The sequence below is a fragment of the Trachemys scripta genome, chromosome 1, assembly GCF_013100865.1.
Source record: "Trachemys scripta elegans isolate TJP31775 chromosome 1, CAS_Tse_1.0, whole genome shotgun sequence".
Classification (NCBI taxonomy): Eukaryota; Metazoa; Chordata; order Testudines; family Emydidae; genus Trachemys; species Trachemys scripta.
In genome coordinates, this window is record NC_048298.1 from 70,025,339 (window position 1) to 70,044,748 (window position 19,410).

The following is a 19,410-nucleotide window of genomic DNA, read 5'->3' on the forward strand; positions in this document are numbered from 1 at the left end:
TGTATATACACAAAACACACATACGTATGATGATATGGTATCATGATATTATTGTTTTTTGTATATATTACTCAGAAATGGTGAATCTCATGAGTGAATTACGAAATCATCCCAAATTAGTGCACATAAAGCCTATCTCCACAACCTCTCCATGATGTAGTCTTTTTATGCTGGATATTTTACAGAAAAACAAATTTTAAAATATTTAATGGCCTTTAAAAAATTATTAGAGAAACTTTTCACATCCCTCTCCCTGTAAACCAGTGCTACCTGAGTACCATGAAATCAACTGTACAGGCATGAAGAGGAAGAGAAATTATAATTATAAACTTTTTAATAGTACTAAAAAAACCCAAAATAGCTTACAGGCATGCTAGATCACGAAATATTGGACCTAAAAACTAAAACACTATGATCAGCTGGAAAAAAAAAAAGACCAAAAAAACCTGAGGGTCACAGTACATTTCCTTTAAATATCCCCTATCCAAAGAACCTCAACATAAAATAAAAATCCCTAGGTGGTGCTTCAACTACTTTGACACAATCCAGTGCTTCTTCCTCTTTGGAACAGAGTAGATGCATCACACGAGAAACTTCTGTGCCAACTTCTTTTGACCCAGATTCTATTAAATTACCAGCCTTTGATTTGAAAGCAAATTCCTTCCTTAAAGATAAAAATTATTGTACGCAGCTTGCTATGGTGACAACCAGTCCCTCCTCGTCTCCTGACCTTGGTAAAATCAACACACTTGATCCTATTCTCAAAGTTTGATAAGTCTCCTGTATTTCTGGTCCAAGGTCAGAAAGAACGATCTGGCTCCTTGATAGAGACAAGTCATATGGTACCTTTTCTTTCTCTTCTACCCAACAGATACCTTCCAAATGCCTTCTATAATGCGTGTGGAAGGGATTCTAATAATTCACTGGGGTCTGTGTGCACTTAGCATTGTGCAACAAATCCACCACTGTTATAACTTCCTGTGTTCCCTGTTTTGTTTGATTTGTTTGTTTTAAGATTTGTTTGATAGTGAGATCTCTGTAGCTCTGGCATCTGTGTAGGATATTTTTTCTTCCCTAGAGAAAACAAATTACTTGCATGTAATTCTTGTTCTCTGCAGGCAGTATCCTAGATTATAGAGACCTATTCTCACCGACCACTTCTCAGTGAGTCAGTAGATGGCTAACATCACTAAAAATATAGTCAGAGAGGTCTTCTCTCCACTCCCTGAAAGACAAAGGCCACAGTATTTGGCCTCTTTTCCCCCCCCCCCCCCCCAAGAAACGGCAGCAAGGATGCCCTTGCCTTCAAGAGAGGCAGGGACAGCAACAGGGGGATCTCCTCTTCCTCTGCCCCTTCCTTTCCCCCCCCCCCCGATACAGAGGATGGGCAGTGCTCACCCCAGCAGCTAGGGTGTATCTGGATGAATATGCTGGATCTGTTTAATTCTCCTGCCACAGAGTCCTCTGCTGGGGTGATGTTAACAAGGCTCCTCAGAGCAGTGCATCATGGTGTTAACACACAGTTTGCCCCTCTCAGAGCTATTATTCCTGGCAGTCTGCAGACTCAGTCACATGTCTCTGTCTCAGTTACACATGGTCGCAGCCTCAAATTCTTCTTCACAACTGAGGGGCCTAGAAATGTACTTTTATTTTTTAAAATGAAAATGGAGATTCTGATGTAATCACATGATGACTCCAAAAACTGGGGCCCAAGACATGGGCCTTATTCTGGCCCTGCTCCGATGCTATCCTTTGTTACCAGGCAGCTCATTTTTGCAGTGCCATCTTTGCCAGCACTTAAAAGATTGCCATTCAGCCATAGCAAAGGAGCTTCAGTAGAGACCAGCAGCTCAGGGATTAAGAAATGTAAATGTTACTCACATTTTAAATAGGTTTAGCACAGCCAAAATGAAATATTTTTCATTAGAAAAATATTCCACCATCTCTTTCAGGTTTACTGACTTGACTTCATAGGAGATTTTGATCATTTTTAACATTTTTTCCTTTGTTAAAATATACAGTAATTTATATTCTGACTAAGAGAGCTCAAATCATTAATCGGCATCCATCATTCACTAATAGAATTGGTATCTGTAATATCTGGACCAGATCCCCATCTTGCATAAACTGATGTTACTTCATTGACTTCAGTGAAGAAAGTATGCTGATTTACACAAGCTGAGGATCTAGCCCATTAGCATCAGATTACAAAAGTTTATTATAGTACTTTACAATTCTGAATCTGACCTTTAGTTTACAAGTGATTCTTGACAAATGAATGTTTCTGCTTCAGTATTCCTATTTGAATCACTGTTGCTCAGCCCCTGCTCTCTTTACAACTGACTAAGAAGGTTGATGCTTTTGCAGAGAACTCAAGTTGGCAAAGTTGTAATGCATGAGTTTTTGTGAGAACTGGTATGATGTCACACAGTCCCCCGATCACAACTCCAGAAAAAAACAAAAAGACTGAGTGAGGTTGCTGAGAGGGACAGTCTTTTAGTAAAGCTGCCTAATATCATTCAACTCTACTTTCCCATCAGTGACTCCCCTCTACACCACTCAGCTTCAGTTCCTATCTGCCCACTGGCTGATTGGTTCTCACTCCCAAACAATCTGTCTCTGGCCAGCACCCCCCCACACACACATTCCAGAAGTACGTGGAGGCAGGGCACTCCTCCACCAATGAGGGGGCTGTGGATGGCATAATGGTGGAGCCCCCCTCCCAGCTCCCATGACAGAGGGGCGGGCTGGGCTAAATTTAAGTGACGTTGTGACCCAGCGCATGGGCTTCTGCTCCTAGAGATTTCATGAAGTAAGCATGAATATGTGAGACAGGGTGTCAAGGCATGAATGTGACATAAGTGGTCTGGCTTTTGCAGCCAATATTTCTTTGGCAATGAGTGCCAACTATAGGTATAGCCTTTGTCATAAATAAATAAATTAATGGAGATATCCCATCTCCTAGAACTGGAAGGAACCTTGAAAGGTCATCAAGTCCAGCCCCCTGCCTTCACAAGTAGGACCAAGTACTGATTTTGCCTCAGATCCCTAAGTGGCCCCCTCAAGGATTGAACTCACAACGCTGGGTTTAGCAGGCCAATGCTCAAACCACTGAGCTATCCCTCCCCCCAGGTACTTGTACCTGGATCTCAAGTATATACACCCACCTGACATCTGTGTCTTTACAAATAATGTCGATTCATTCTAACCATCTGATGGCATGACAGGAAAAAGAAAAACAAACAAGTGGTTCTCTCACTGTCCTGTACTCTCTGCATTTTATTAAAAATGAGTAATATGAGCCCTTTTGAAAATAATCAGTGCTTTATATTGAATGCCACTTTCATGCTGACAAAATTTGCATATATAACACTGTATATCCATACAATCTACTGGTGCAAACATGCCAATTATCCCTAGGTAAAAAGAACAGTCTCTGATTTTTTGCAAAATATTTAGCATTTTACCTTCCAGAAATCTTAGTCCAGTATTTTAAAGGGGTTGAAAGGTACAATCCTATTTTTTCTTCCCACAAGTCCCTCTTCTAAAGTTCAAGTGCTAGCAAATATCCTATATATTCAGCAAAGAGGTTATTAATAACAAAAACAAGGATAGTTGGAACAGGTCCTTACTATTTGACTTTCTGAGCTAAAGCATTTAGGACTTTCAATAATGAGGGGCATTGGGATGCCAGGGCCCAATCTTCTTCACATCAAAGTAAAAAACTAAACTCCCGTTCGCTTCAATAGAAGTAAGATCAGTGTATATTGTCTTCACCGCAATCACTGGCTTTTGGGAAGTTATAGAAATTTCAGAAGCTTTTCAAGTACTCCCTAAAAGGTACATGCAAGCGTGTAAATCTATGATGATTTCAGTTTTTCTCATATCAATTCCAGGTAAGTATTCAGTGTTTAATTCTTTGCCTTTGTGATCTTGATATTATTTTCATGCTTATGAGGAAATATTAATCATTTTATTTTAATATTTGGCTCATTACCCTGAGCCCCATCATTTAGTTCTCCCTCAGGCAAAAGTTTGCAAGATGGGGCAGTTTTAATGTTTTCATAATTGTATATATTCCTTTGCAACAAGAATACTTCTGCTTTCTGGTACAGCACAAAAGGATGTTTTCAAATTGTATTTTTCTCTTGTGTAGCATCTAAGATAGCTGCTGCGTCTTAAAAAGAAGAATGCTATTTTATATAATAGACAAAATTTATATTTCTTTCTAACTTTACAAAATCAGTGCATCTGTAAATCAGTTTGGTTCAGCCTAGCTTTATATAAAGAATGAATAAAAGGACAATGGGGCTAGTGTGGTGGCCTTTTCTATGAACATGCATTTGCTAGTGGCATGGTGATACCTTTTGCTTTCATATTCATCCTAAATAACAACCTGTCAAATGTAGGAAGAACTCACCCACAATACTCTCTTTTTACCAGCCGTAATCCTACAGAAACCCATGGCTCTATTGCAAATAATTCACAGCATGCACAGCTAGATTTGACATTGCTGAGATCTCTTTAAGAGGAATGAATGTGACTTTGCCTACTTAATAGCATGTTTGTCCACATTTGGCCTCTTTAAGAGGCAATTGGATTAGAGCAGACTTTTTAAAATATCAAGTTGACATTTGCTTTCTGTTTTCAGACTTTGTAACAGTTCTTGCTGGCCATGTCCCAAGAAGCTTTCTTCCTACTTCCATTGCTTCCCTGCTGCTTGCTGATTTAAAAAAAGTTTTCTTGCGCAACTTGAATACTATAAATATATGTAAACAGCATATATGGATTTGTGCCATCATGCTTGCTTTAATGGCTTTACAATAGATTTGAGGACAGAGTATCTATTTTAGGTTAGTGTTAAGAAGCTAGTCATATTTATTATGGTTTCTTTTCTTCTTTGCAGGCCCTTAAGGATGATGATGCTGAGACTGGGCTGACTGACGGGGAAGATAAAGAAGAACCCAAAGAAGAGGAAAAATTAGGGAAAATCCAATACTCTTTGGACTATGACTTCCAGAACAATCAGGTGTGGAACAAACAACCAGTGATACATTGCTGTGCAGGTGAAAGGAGACTGCAAAAATACAGGCATGCAGAGTAGATACTTGGCATTCTAGCTTGCATTGAAGAAAATTAGAAAGCAAGTCTGAGGCTTTATGAAACCATTCCTTCTCCATTTGTGTTTAATACATGTTAAGGGTACACTGCATTTCTAATCAAACTTTATGCCAAAGTTTTTTCTGATGATGATGATGATTTATTAACTATTTGTATTACAGTATCGCCTACAAGCTCCAACTAAGACTGGGCCCCATTGTGCTAGGCAGCCTATGAATGCATTGTAAGAAACAGTCATTGCCCTAAGGAGTTTATAATCTAAACAGATAAGACAGACAAAGTGTGGGAGGGAAAATGGAGGCCCAGAGAGGCGCAGTGACTCATCCAAAGTTTCACCGCAGGTCAATAGTGAGGGATAATCTCCTGACCGCCAGTCTAATGGTCTATACATTGGCCCGTGCTGTCTCTCTAACTAATTAGAATTCCAGGCTCTCTTATCTAGTTCTGTTGGGTTGAGCAGAAATGTACAGCCTGCTAATCAGTCCTTAGTCTGTCAGTGAAGTCCAAATAAAAGGGCTCTGCCCTTAAGAACTCTGCAGGGAGTTGGGTAGAAAAAAATCTCCTACCTCCACTAATACCACCACCTGAAATTTGGAGGCTGGAAACTGATACAATTGAGGTTTGGCTGCTTCTCCAGACTATGAACAGGAATAGCGGCCATAAAAATTTCAGGGGCGTGGATCTGTTTTGTACGGACCTGCTTCTCATGTCTTCACCACTCCCTGAGCTTGCCCACGTTCCTCCGCTCTGCTTGGCTTCTTGCCAGGCATGGAGTGCAATGCTTCCTTGTTTCGGATCTGCCTTCTTCAGTCTCCAAAATTTGCATGCTCATGCATAAGCACACACTCACATTGAATAGACTATTTCATTTATTTGGGACAGAAAACTCCAAAGAATGTTTCTTCTCCAAGTTATTGTCTTTGGGTGAACTTTTCATTTGAGAAATCAAATCAAAGGTTTGTTGTCTTTAAGGCTTTTAGCCAGAACAAAAAATTGTTCTCTATTTAGGGAAAGAAATTAATATGGACTGAAATTCCTGTAAATTTCTTCATCTAAACTAACTTCCATATGTAGTTTGCAATCTATTTCCACTAACATAAATTCAGATTCTTTAGCTAATGGTCTTCTTGGCATAACATATGTTTGTTTCAGGGGGCGAAGGGGGAGTATAGGCAAAAATTAAGTAAATTCCCTGTATCTACAGGAGGACATTGCATAAGGCTATGTCCTGGCACTATACTCTCCAAATCATTTAAACTAACTTCTGTCACTGCTTCTGCTTTTCAAAGCAAGAGGCAAAAAGAATTCTGAAATCTTTCTAGAGCCTATGGATGAAGGAATTTTTTCCTCAACTCCCCAAGAAAACACTGTAGTAAGAATTCTCTGCCCTATAGTCCTTTACTTGGCCTGTCTTCATCACTTGAAATCCGTAGGAAACTTTAGACTCTTCAAAGGGTAGAAGATCTAAGGGAGAAAAAAGAAAAGAAAAGCTGCAAATCTTTTGTGATAAATAGATCTGAGATCCCATAGGAGATGAAAATAAACTTTCTTTGTGAATTTTATTAAGGAAATGCCACATTGAGGTTGAGAACTAAATTTTCCAAAAACAAAATAGAATGTGATGAAAATCATTTATTTCTTTTCCCCACACCACATCTTTGATAGTGTGCCGTGTTTAATTAAGGTGCGAAATTGTATGGTGTTGTGGGTTCCTATTTTATTCTGCTGCCCTAACTCTAAGATTAAATTTCCCTTCTGAGCTCTGGTACTTCCTTGGGATTGGATGTTAGTGGTGTGATGGTGCAGCACAGCTGCATGGAGCTGGAAACCCAATTACCATTTGGTGTGTTCAGCTGGGTTAAAAATGGGGACAAGCTGACCAAAATACTCTCTCAAGCATGATGTTTCCGTTTTAGAGTGCAAGCTTTTAAAATGGAAGTGAATTCCTTTTCCACTCTGTTAACTGTCATAGGCTCATTTTTCACTCTTTGATGTGAAAGATTTGAGGTAGATCCTGAGCCCGTCCATGTATTCATGAACTATTATGCATGTAGAATAGCAATGAAAGAGAAAAGGAAAAGTGCCGAGTAGAGGTAAAGGAAAAATGCTTCATGGAGCTTAAGAAGGTAGGAAAGCACATATGACACATTTTGAATTTAAAATAGGCAAAAATAAATCCCACTTTTAAGAATCTATGAGAATACAATTCCTTTCCCAGGTGAGAATTTAGCTGTTCCAATTGCTTGAGCTCCTATTTCTAATTTTCAAACAACTGGTCTATGAGAACAAAGAATGTCTTGTGGTAAAGGCACTGGATTGTGTCTTAGAAGGATCTGCTTGTGTGTCCCAGCTTTGCCTCACATTTCCTGTGTGACCTTGGACAAGTCACCTGGGCCCAGAGTTTTAAGGTATTTAGGTATTGCTGCACACAGTGTTGCAATGTCTAACTAATCTAGGAGCCTAAATCTCATTTTCAAAAAAGGATTTAGGCACTCTGAGTTGATGGGATTTTGGCTCCTGTGTGCCTAAATCCCCTTTTGAAAGTAAGATTTAGGCTCCTAAATCAGTTAAGCATTGCAAAGCATGTACAAAGATGGCTAAATGCCCCTTTAAAAATCTGGGCCACAAGGACTCTCTGTTTCAATTCCCTGCCTGTAAAATGAGTTTGCTAATACTGTCTTTCTCTAACCCTTTGTATGTGTTGTCTATTCAGCTTGTAAGAGCTTCAGTGCATGGAGTGTCTTTTACTAGCCATATATACAGCGTTTAGCAGAGTAGGGCCCTGATCTCAGCTGGTTCTCTAGGGGCTACTGTAATACAAATAATAATCATTGTCCGCTTTAGAGCCGGACATCCATCCTTCTGTGACTGAAAAAAATGGACACTGTGGGTAAAATTATCAAAAATGCCTAGGGCCCAGGTTTTTAAAGGTATATAGGCATTGCTGTGCTCAGTGTAGCAATGCCTAAGTGATTTATGAGCCTGTCACATTTTGAAAAGGGATTTAGGCACATAAATGCTTGAATTCATTTTAAAATTAGATGTAAGCTCCTAAATCAGTTAGGTATTGCAATGTTGCATGCAGAAATGCCTAAATACCTTCAAAAATCTGAGCCAAAGTGCCTTTGCCACCTAAATCTATTTTCAGAAGTGATTTAGACAGTTAGAGCCTAAACCTCATTGACTTGTAGTCACTTATATGCCTTTAAGAATGTTACTGTTTAGTGCCTAAGACCCCTGTTTGCATAGAGAAATAAATGTGAAATGTGAAGATTGCAAGACCCACTTGTTTCTATGAAAATTCTATCCCATACCAAAGATTTGCATTTAACGTTCTTGTTTCTTTTTTTATGTAGTTTGGGGATGGTTTTGGAATACAAATTTCATAGTCAAAATTGCACAGTGCCCTGCACAGAAAACGAACATACAAGCAACTATAGCAATTGGGAACCTATTTGATTGCAGTTTAAAAAAAAATGAATTTCATATTTAACTGTAATCAGCTACTCTTTAAAAAGCTTCTTTTCTGCTTAAAAACACACTGCCTGGAGTCTCCTTCTTCCATAATTGGTTTTGTGCAGTCTATAGCTTTGCTCCATTTGCCTTGTGTGCAGAGGCTCTGGAAAGGATGGTAGATGTTTTTGTTTGCTTTTTTCTTTTAAAGCCGAGCTACGAGCAAAAAAGAAAGGGTAGTAATGACAGAAAAATCTCCATTTTTTTGACTACATAAATCTTTCCTTAAATGTCTCTTCAGTGTTCCGTTCTCTCTCTCTCTCTCTCCTTTCAGCTTTTGGTAGGGATTATTCAGGCAGCTGAGCTGCCTGCTTTAGATATGGGCGGAACATCTGATCCCTATGTGAAAGTTTTCCTGCTGCCTGATAAGAAGAAGAAATATGAAACAAAAGTCCACAGAAAGACCCTTAACCCTGTCTTCAATGAGCAATTTACGTTCAAGGTATTCCTTTGATAATTATGTTGCATTTATTTCTTTGCTCATTATATAGAGTAAAGGTTCATCTCATGCTCAGTTACAGTATTGCTCATGTCTTAGTTAGTTGGTGACCTGAGGCACAGCGGATTTTTCTGTTGCAGAAACCTTTGAGATTCAGTCTTGTGATGAAAAATGTAGTCACATTGGGCCAGATCCTTTGAGGGTGTAATTAGACTTAGCTTAATTGTAGTGAGTGAAGCTATGCCCATTATTCTAACTGGGGGTCTGGCCCCTACCTTGTAGTTGGAGACTACTACAAAATAGAGTGACACTTTGACAAAGGTCTATGTGAATTTCCCTCAAGCAGCATTTTCTTAAAAATCTGTTGCAGTCTGATTTATGAATTCTGGTATAACACTCCTTTTCCCCCTCCCAAATAAATTAAAGCATGAACAAGGCATATGGATGAAGAGAACAAGTATGAGATCAATCTTGCTCAGTTTTCCTATATCCTGACATAGTAATGCTTTACCATGCTCCCTTACATAAGAGGCGAAATCATGACCCCCCAGCTTATAGGGCACGTATTAAATAAATGTAGTTAAGGGTTTGGTTGTAAAATTTCAGCAGCAGTATTAATAGTGACTTAAGAAAATTCTAGCCATGCTAAAAGTCCAGTTAAATGTAATAAAGAAGCATCGGGTAACATATTTCAAAGGGATTTTCCTAATGCGTGTCTTACTTCTATTACTTTAGGCTCTTCCATGTATATGCTCAGTCTTATAATGACAGCTACAGTTTGAGAACAGGAACAATAAGAGACTCAGGCTATGCAATCACTCAACGAGAAAGATATCCCCAGAGGTTACAGCCACTACTGCATACATAGTCTGTTTTTCCCCTTGAAGATGTTCATAAAAATAATCCTTTTTTGGGACATTTCTTTACTGAGCTTTCCTATGAGAGTATTTAAAAGAAACCAGAGCTATAAATTACAGATCCCAGGGTAACATACACAAGAAACAACAAACAAATCTGTCATCTAGCAGGAAGACACAGTGAATAAATCAAAACACTCACTCACAGGCAGATAATGTCCACTTATTTTAAGTCACAGCTTTAATAGTCACATTTTGGAACCCAGAAGGAAATGTATGCTGAAATCTTTTGCCTAACAAGCTGTGACTGAGGTGTTTAGGTGCACCATAACACAGTACTGATAGTGGGCTAGATCCTGCAATCTTTACTCAAGCAAAACTGACGGTGGTTTTGCCTAAATAAGGACTGTAGGCACCAGCTCAGTGGTATAGTTGCTTTACTTTCTGCAACATCAGTCGTTTGTCTGCATGGCTGCATGCACGCATTGCTTTCGGGTACTTCAACACAACATGATTTTATCTTGGTTTCACTGCTTTGAAGGATAAAAGCAGCTGTTCTTTGAAATACCCACTGTTTAAAACATTCTAAATTCTTAAATTACATTTATTATCATAAATATTAAGAGGGGGGAAATTTAACCTATACAGCTACAACTTGCCCACAATGCATGGAAATGGGAATCCAATTGAATGGGATTTATTCCATTAGCATATGGAGGTAAAGTGCTGTTGTAATTTAAAGGGTTCTCTTTGGAGGGAAACCCAAGAAACAATTTCTTGGTGGTGTAGGGTGGAGTAATTTCTCAAAAAGAAAGAAATCTTCAATCTCTGTGTTTTCTGCTATCCAGTGTCTTGCAAAGAGAAAAGTTCACCTCAATATCTCAATTAGTGTAAGTTTTGTCACTGCCTTCACTGGGGTCAGAATTTCATCTTTTATATTGTACATTACACCTGGGAGAATTCTGCACTACTGCATGCGTGAATAATTAATGAGCTGTGCATATTTTTATTTTTTTTGCGCAGAAAAAAGCTTCTGCTGAAATGTTGCTGCAGTTCTGCCTTTTGCCCACCTGAGGGCACTGTGGTGCAAGAACAGCAGCAGCTCCCAGCAGAAAATAACTTCTGCAGTTCTGCCTTTTGCCCACCAGAGCGCATTGTGACAATAGAATGGAGCAGCAGCTCCCGGCCAGCTAGGGAAAAGAAAGAACCTGCCTTCTTCACAGCACCTGTCAGGCTGGGTCAGGAGACAGGGGTTATGGGGAGACAGACAGAGTGGGGTGCTGTGGGGGATCAGGCAGGGGCTCATAAGGACTAGTAGGGGAGGACAGACTGGGGCAGGGGCTGAATGGGAGTGGAGGCACAGGGAGGAGGGAGGTACAGGGCCACTTGGTGATGGGGGAGGGAGTGCAGAGCTACATAGGGATGGGGGTGGCTGAGTGGGGGTACAGAGACACATGGGGAGAGAGGGAGGAGGTACAGGGACACATAGGGACAGAAGAGTGGCTAGGTAGGGGCACAGACACATAGGGATGGGGGAGCGGGATGCAGGGCCACATGGGGAGGGGAGAGTGTGTGTCTGAGTGGGGGTGGAGGGATATATGTGGAGAGAGGGTGAAAGGACATATGCGGGTGCAGGAACATTTGGGGACAGGGGTATATGGTGCCTGACTGAATGGGAGAGCTGAATGGACTTCCAGCTCTCAGTGAACATGGAGGTAGGCAGTACAGCATAGACCATCTGAAAATAAGATTGGTGACTGTATGCTGGGCTTGCCAGATGCCATCATTTTCTTGGACACAAGCAAAAGAAATCAAGACACCAGGCATGTGGTTTAACTAGGTTTCAGCTTTATTAATTAGTGACTCCTCTGGAAACTAACTGGTAATAACTTGTCCAGTGCAGGGACAAGTACCTTCTGAGTCTGTACCCACTTGGTAAAGGGCTCAGCCCCCATCTCCTCCACACACACCATTTACCTGGCCCCAGCACCATTGCAAGAAGAGCTTGCACAAGGGCTAAGGTAGGAGGGGGAAGTTTCCATGCTGCACCAGACATTAGAAGCCCCAACCCCATTCCCCACCTTCTTTTGGGGATGTCTTTTTCTAATCCACTTCCAATTCCTGCTTATCAGGGAACTAGACAGGAATGAGTACCTGTAATGGGCACCTGCCAAGTTGCAACATCTTGAATTTTACAACCTAACTACCCACCAAGTCCCTGGGCTGCTGAGAGAAAGGTTAAAACCCTGCTCTGCACAGGCCAGTATGGGAATGAGGGGGAAATTTCTTCCCAGATTACAAAAGGTGACTAGTGCAATGTCCAGAGCAAGGCCCAAACGTCCAGTCATCCTCTGATCCTACTTGGAGGAATGGGGAGCATTTCCTTATGGTGCAGAATGTCACCCTGTGCAGGGGGAAGGGCTTATAAACCTTCCCCTTATAAGTGAAGTAGCCAGTAGATTTACATTATATCCCTTCTCTCCTAACCAATCAGCCGTAGAGTCTGCCTCCTGAAGCCCGCAGAGAAAGAAGGAAATGAGAAGAAGCAATCCTTAAAGGGACCAAGGGTTTTCATTGCCCTGCTGGTCCAGACAAACCCTCCCAGCCTCTGAAGCAGGGGAGAAGAGGAGGTGGCATTGTTGCCAAATCTTCTTTTAAAATGTATTTGAATAAACTAAACTTTAACAAAATACAGTGCCTAAAGTTACTGAAGATAAAAATTAAATAATGGCTAATATACCTTATCAAATTGATAGGGTACATTAAGTCTAATGCACAGTGAATATAAATTTCTGAAAAGGGACACTTTAAGACATGTCTGTGTTCAGGAATTTGATTTTAATATTGCTGTAAACACAAGTGGAAATGTACTTAAAACTTTTCTTATTGTATGTTTAAACCTACTACGCCATTTAAAAAGCACTCATTACAGAACTAATTTACAATATTCAAAATACATTTTGCTATTGCGTTTGTACCATGTTAATGTGCAGGCCTGTTCCCATTGAAGTTATCATAGACTTTAGCAGAAGCAGGATCAACTCCTTAATTTGAAATATTCTGTGTAATTGTTCTATAACAGTTTTTGACTAAAGGTTAAATACCATTGGGTCAGTCAATATTTTAAAAAGCAAGTGAAAGCCAAATAGTCACACAATATTTGAAGACCCAGAGCTCAACAGACTAGAACTTTTGGGTGTTCATGTGACCAAATATTGTGCCACACTATGGCTTCCCTTTTTATGTAGACAATTACTAGAGAAATGTTTACTGAAGCATATGGTGATCATTTAAACTTGCAAAATATAGAGAATTTATTAAAATTGACCAAGCCTTCAATGCAAGTTCAAACAATTTTAATTAGGCTTTTCTACCCAGCTACTCAAGTGTAGCTTACCTGAACTGCATCACTTATCCCGAATATTAAAAATGTGTCTAATAAAGATCCTAACCCAGAGCATCTGTCCCATACCCATCAGAACAGCTGGAGAATTAGTCAGGACTTGGCCTGCTGCCGCCACAATTTCTAACCATACACTGTGTCTGAATGAACTTTAGCATCTATGGTGTGAAAGGTATAATGTTGAAAAAATATACCTGGATAAGTAATAAATAGTTACCCTGTAAGAAGATGATCTAGTCTCTAATTACCTTGTGTCAGATGCAGTAAGTCAGTTCTGTAGTTTCTCATCAGTCTCTGGGCTACCCTTTTCTGAGTGTTGACAGTATGATTTATTGGCAGAAACCATACTGCAGTGTTAAAAGTTCATGTATCTTTGGGGCAAATAACTGGCCTCCAGTTTCAGTTTCACCACACACAAAATAATAATTGAGGACAGAGGGCAAAAACTGGAGAGTGATAAGTGAGCTGCCACATTGTTCTATTGAGTGCCATATTCTGGTCTCGGGAAACAGTGCATCAGATGACTACAAAAATATATACCTCATAATTTTCCCCTCGTTCAATTTACCCAAGATGACAGCTGGTAAACCAAAGAAATTGATTTGCATTGCAGTGAACCCATCTTTATTGTCTGAGCTAGAGAGCTTGTCATTTTTTCTTCTTTACAGGTGCCGTACTCCGAACTGGGTGGAAAAACCTTAGTGATGGCAGTATACGACTTTGATCGTTTCTCCAAACATGATATCATTGGGGAATATAAGGTGGCCATGAACACAGTGGACTTTGGTCATGTGACTGAGGAGTGGCGGGATTTGCAAAGTGCTGAGAAGGAAGAGGTAGGAAAAACAATTGTCATATTTTTGGCTGCATACTTTTATCATTGCCTGGTGAAACAGTCAAACTAGTAAGTGGGAATTGACTTATAGCAAGAAACCTATCAATATTTCTCAAGTTAACCTGATAGCAACTTGATGGAACTAAACCATCTTGTAAACATGTATTGCTATCAGAAGATTTTCATGGTGCATTATACCTTGTTACCCCCTAGTTCCAATCATTTGTGACAGTTTTGGCACTTTGTTGTGGAACAAACTTAAAAAGGGTGACCTTTCTCTTCAGTGGGTGCAGTTTGCACCCACAACATTTGCACCCTCATTTGCAGTTGAATAGTGAGAGTGATTTACACCTGCAGTTAATAGTGAAACATACATTTGAGAATTTGTATTTCTATGCATCAAATTGTGAGGGAAGATGTTGTTGGTTTTAACATACAATCATAGAATATTAGGGTTGGAAGAGACCTCAGGAGGTCATCTAGTCCAAACCCCTGCTCAAAGCAGGGCCAACACCAACTAAATCATCCCAGCCAGGGCGTTGTCAAACCGGCCTTAAAAATCTCTAAGAATGGAGATTCCACCACCTCCCTAGGTAACCCATTCCAGTGCTTCAACACCCTCCTAGTGAAATAGTGTTTCCTAATTTCCAACCTAGACCTCCCCCACTGCAATTTGAGACCATTGCTCCTTGTACTGTCATCTGCCACCACTGAGAACAGCCGAGCTCCATCCTCTTTGGAACCCCCCTTCAGGTAGTTGAAGGCTGCTATCAAATCCCCCCTCACTCTTCTCTCCTGCAGACTAAATTACCCCAGTTCCCTTAGCCTCTCCTCGTAAGTCATGTGCCCAAGCCCCCTAATCATTTTTGTTCCCCTCCGCTGGACTCCAATTTGTCCACATCCCTTCTGTAGTCGGGGGACCAAAACTGAACACAATACTCCAGGTGTGGCTGGAGTAACATGTGGCTTTAACATACTAGATTGTTATTATCATGTAACAATTCAAACAGTATTCAGTGATAAAAATGATATATTAAAAAAGAGTGCATTGGAATGAACTGTACTATACCATAATATTATTCTCTCCCTTGCCTTTTGCTGTCTCTAAAGATCTGGTTGGTCACAGTCAGCTTCGGAGAAGGACGTTTATAATAATTTGCTATCTACAGTGCTGTGTACACATATAGCACTCTTTAGAAATATTTAATGACTAAATTGTGCATTCTGCAATGTTGTTCATACCAGCATATCCACATTTTGCTTATCATGAGAACATTTTTTCTTAAATTTTACATTATTTTTCATTTTGATTGTCAGGTAATAAATAGCTTCCCACTCGTAATAGACAGAATGTACAGCATATTTCAGTTTTCTGGTGAGGCTAGAACGAATCTGAGTCTGATTTCCTTATTGTCTAGTTTAACCAATAAATTGCTTTAGATTCCAACCTTGTTTTCTATGATTAGAGGGACAACTACCGGATAAAATTCTTCACCAATCCATGTGAAGAAAAGCTGAATACTGGATTCAGGTTCCTTGTTCTGAACAATATATTGGTTTAAATTTTCTTCCTTCCCGCTTTATATCTTCATCACCAGTGTCTTCTCGGATCTTCAATTATGTATTTCATAGTCTGCCTTTTCTGTGTTAGCTTTTGATGACTGTATCTGCCAATAGATTTCTGTTTTTCTGGTGTATACTCATTTGAAAGTCACTGCTGCATTTAGATATTTTTCTGTGGCGTTTTCTTGGTCATCACATCTTTCGTAGGTTTCTCTTACTAAAAAAGTCTGTAACATTGGTAGCCGTGTATTGTGGCATGTTTCTATCCCGCTCTTAAAGCAAAGGTCAAAAGAAGTATGTGAATCCTATTATCCCAAGAGGGCCTGATCCTAGGCAACTCTTCTTTAAAGTACGTGCACACAGGAGAGTCAGAAAATGTTAAACCTGAGTGTATTTGATCACTCCACTCTGTAGTAAGTGCCATGAATGTCATGGAATCAGATTTTTACTTCACTATCTCATGACTTCTATTTTGTCACAATAAAAGCTACAATCAGACAGTATCAGGGTCTCACACCACCGCACCTCAAAAAGCATAAAATGAAGCCAAATGATGCATGAAAAGTATTTGAACCTTTACCTCTTTAACAAAAACTTAACCTTTCATACAAACTATTACTTTCATGTGCAGACAGCCAGTAAAATAATACAGGTTAGTGCTGGGTTTAGCTTGTAATGTGACAGATAACCGTCTGTTGAACATGTACTTTCCATGTTCGCAGTAATATTTGCCTTAGTCCCTCTGTTCTTTGGTAAAGTTCACATGCTGCTAATACAAAATGATGTTAAAGTTGCTACAGACAGATGTTCTACAGTGCATGCTAACTCTGTCAGTCAAATACTTGCACAACAGACTTCTGACTTGACTGGAGCCTGGCTTTTTATTAAAGGTGAAGCTAATTAATTAAAAACACACATTGTTCTTGAACTTGGAAGTTAATAAATATAATAATTCATGTAAAGTACATACAGCCTAGGGCTGCACGTAATGATGCATTTTATTTGTAGATGCAGGGGCCATAAATGCACGGACAAATGTGGTATTTTTATGTACGCATAGAAGTTAGACATCTAACTGGCAATGCACACATACAGATACCATGTTTGCATGAGCATTGTGCTAACTAATGGATCCCTTCATTGATTCCCACCAGTTCACATTTAAGTTTTTGCCCTCACATGTAAAGCCACCTACAACACTGCCCCTCCCTATTTATTCACTTTGTCTCTTATCTCATTGCCCTACCCTCTTCTATTGTGGTTTGATCCTGCAAGGTGAAGACTCCTGCAAGATACGGACTAAGTGTCCTGCACTCCCATCAGTGGGCTGGGGGTGCTCAGCTTGTTCCAGAATCAAACCCTTAATGGCATGGTAGGAAGATATTTGTCAACATGTCATTTCCTAAACCACCCTATCCAGGCGCATGCCCAGCTCAGTAGGTGAAACTCCAGGTCCAGCAGCACCAGGGCCAGGAAGGGGACAGGACATAGCCAGGGGAGGGCCCCGCCTGCATGCAAACATGCATATTGGTGATGCTGTGACAGGTTCCTCTAAACCCAGGAATGATAAGAGCCAATGGGCTGGAGCAGGGAGCCACGCCCAGCTGCACAGGACAGGAAGCACTGCTACAGGATGCAGGCAGAGCTGGCTCAACACCGCCCCCCACAAGAATATTTTCCCCAGATGCCTGTAGCTAGCGTAAATAACCCCAAGAATGTATCATTTCCCTCATCCTCCCTCTGTTCTTCTCTTTTTATTCATTATATTTACTCAATGAAGTAGTTTCAAATTCGATTGCAAGGTCTTTGGTGCTACCCTAAGTTTGTATGGCACCAAGCATGATGTGGAACTGATCCTGAGTGGTGTTTCTATATGCGATCACAATATGAATAACAAATAAAGATAATAGCTGCTATGCATGCAGGTCAGGTGTGCAATTGTGCATCGCTCCGGGCTTCTGTCCCTTTGAAAATCAGGTCCCTAATCTCAAACACATACATCAAAAGACCAAATAATTCCCATTTCTCATTCATTTTAAGATTAATTCTCTTCTCTATTCCTGCCTAATTGCTCATGGCTATATTCCAGGTATCATATGTACAGAGGAGAATTTCCATTTGTGTATAATCTGGTTTGATTTGGTTTCCCACTATTATTATGTGGCGATTTCCCTTTATAACCGTTAGGCAATTTGACATGGAAAAATTTCCCACTGCATAAAAATATTTGTCTTGTAGATGATTGAATCCAACCACTAAATACATTCCCATAGTAAATGGAGTAAGTTTCCAATTTCTTTTTATATCTCTGATTATATGCCACATCTATTCATGTGAGTTTCCAATAAATGTGGAAAATTATCATTGTTTAGGTTAGCTGAAGACTTAGATTAAGTTTAGATTTCTTAATGTTAGAGCAGTTGTTCTTTTGACAGTATACAGCACTGCAGTACACACAGCTATCCCTGCACCCGTGCCAGCTGTGGTATTTTTGTTGTTATCATTAATTATTCTAAGCTCATTTCTTGTGGACATCATGGAAAAAGTGGGATTTTAGGAGCAATTTGAATGAGGGGAGGGTTGTTGTGCAAACTGTGATGCATTGGCTAGGTAAGCTATTTCACACAATAGACTCAGACCTTACTTCCACTGGCTCCCCCCTCTCCTTTCCCACACCCATGACAGACTTATACAAACCTCCAGAGCCCAAAAGAGAAGAGCTCTTTGTTTAAGAATATTGGATTTTGCACTGTTCTTAGGTCTCTGAAAGATGAGCCTCGCACACAGTCTCCTCAGAATGGATTTTGTTATTCTCCATTTAGATTCTAAAGGACTTAATCAGATGGAGATAATAACACTACAGTGATTGCATAGGAGTTTTTTTTTAAACATTCAGTAGTCTAAAATCACTTACGGGTTCTTTACTAACCAATTTATGAAATGTGCAGTGCAATACAATGCAGTATAGCGTGATACTGTATTGTGTTTTGCAAACAAAAGTCTCACAATGTACCTCCATTATAGTACCATATAATGTTTTCAAAATGTAGTAAGAAATGAGAGGTAAGTGGGAATGCAAGGAACGACCCAGGAGGTATCTGGATATAGTCAATATAGGAGAGGTGCTTTCTGAATTGTGTTGTTAAAAGTGTCAGTGAGAGGCTTAGCCAAGATTCCCTTTCACCTGGTAGGGGGAAATAAGCATGCAGAGGGTCTCATCTGTGCGTGATATTGTGGTGGGGGAACAATCCTTCCCCACCCATTCCCTTGGGTGAGATCAATGACAAGGTCATTTATTGGAAAGGCAATTCTGAACTTCTTTCCTTGGATTGATAATCAGTATTTACCCCCCACCTCTTGGCCCCACGTTATAGGGGTTGGATTTCATTTCTCAAACCACTCAGCACTTCACTCACAGTTATGGCTACATCTTCACTGCAGAATTAACTCAAGTTGACTCCCCATGAGTTAGCCTAACTTGAGTGAGAATTAATCCTTGAGCTACACTGAGTGCTTGGATTACGGCAAAGAGTGGTTGTACTAGCAGCTGATGAGTTGTACAAATTCAGGCTGTAGCCTGTACTCACAGTGGGCTAGCCAACTTGAATTAAAAGTACCACTAGGCTCGAGGTGTGTGTGTGTGTGTGTGTGTGTGTGTGTGTGCACAGTACTCAAGTTA

General features: G+C 40.1%; 1 protein-coding gene across 4 annotated transcripts in view; it reads left to right on the top strand.

Moving 5' to 3' along the window:
- Positions 1-19,410, top strand: part of SYT1 (synaptotagmin 1) — a 506,808-nt gene that overhangs the window by 388,598 nt on the left and 98,800 nt on the right. For 3 of the 4 annotated variants that reach the window (XM_034772011.1, XM_034772021.1, XM_034772029.1), the window contains 3 exons: positions 4,907-5,029; positions 8,909-9,076; positions 14,002-14,169. In XM_034772011.1, the coding sequence (XP_034627902.1) occupies positions 4,907-5,029; positions 8,909-9,076; positions 14,002-14,169 (459 nt within the window). The remainder of the gene's footprint in view (positions 1-4,906; positions 5,030-8,908; positions 9,077-14,001; positions 14,170-19,410) is intronic. The other variant, XM_034772036.1, reaches the window with a different exon arrangement.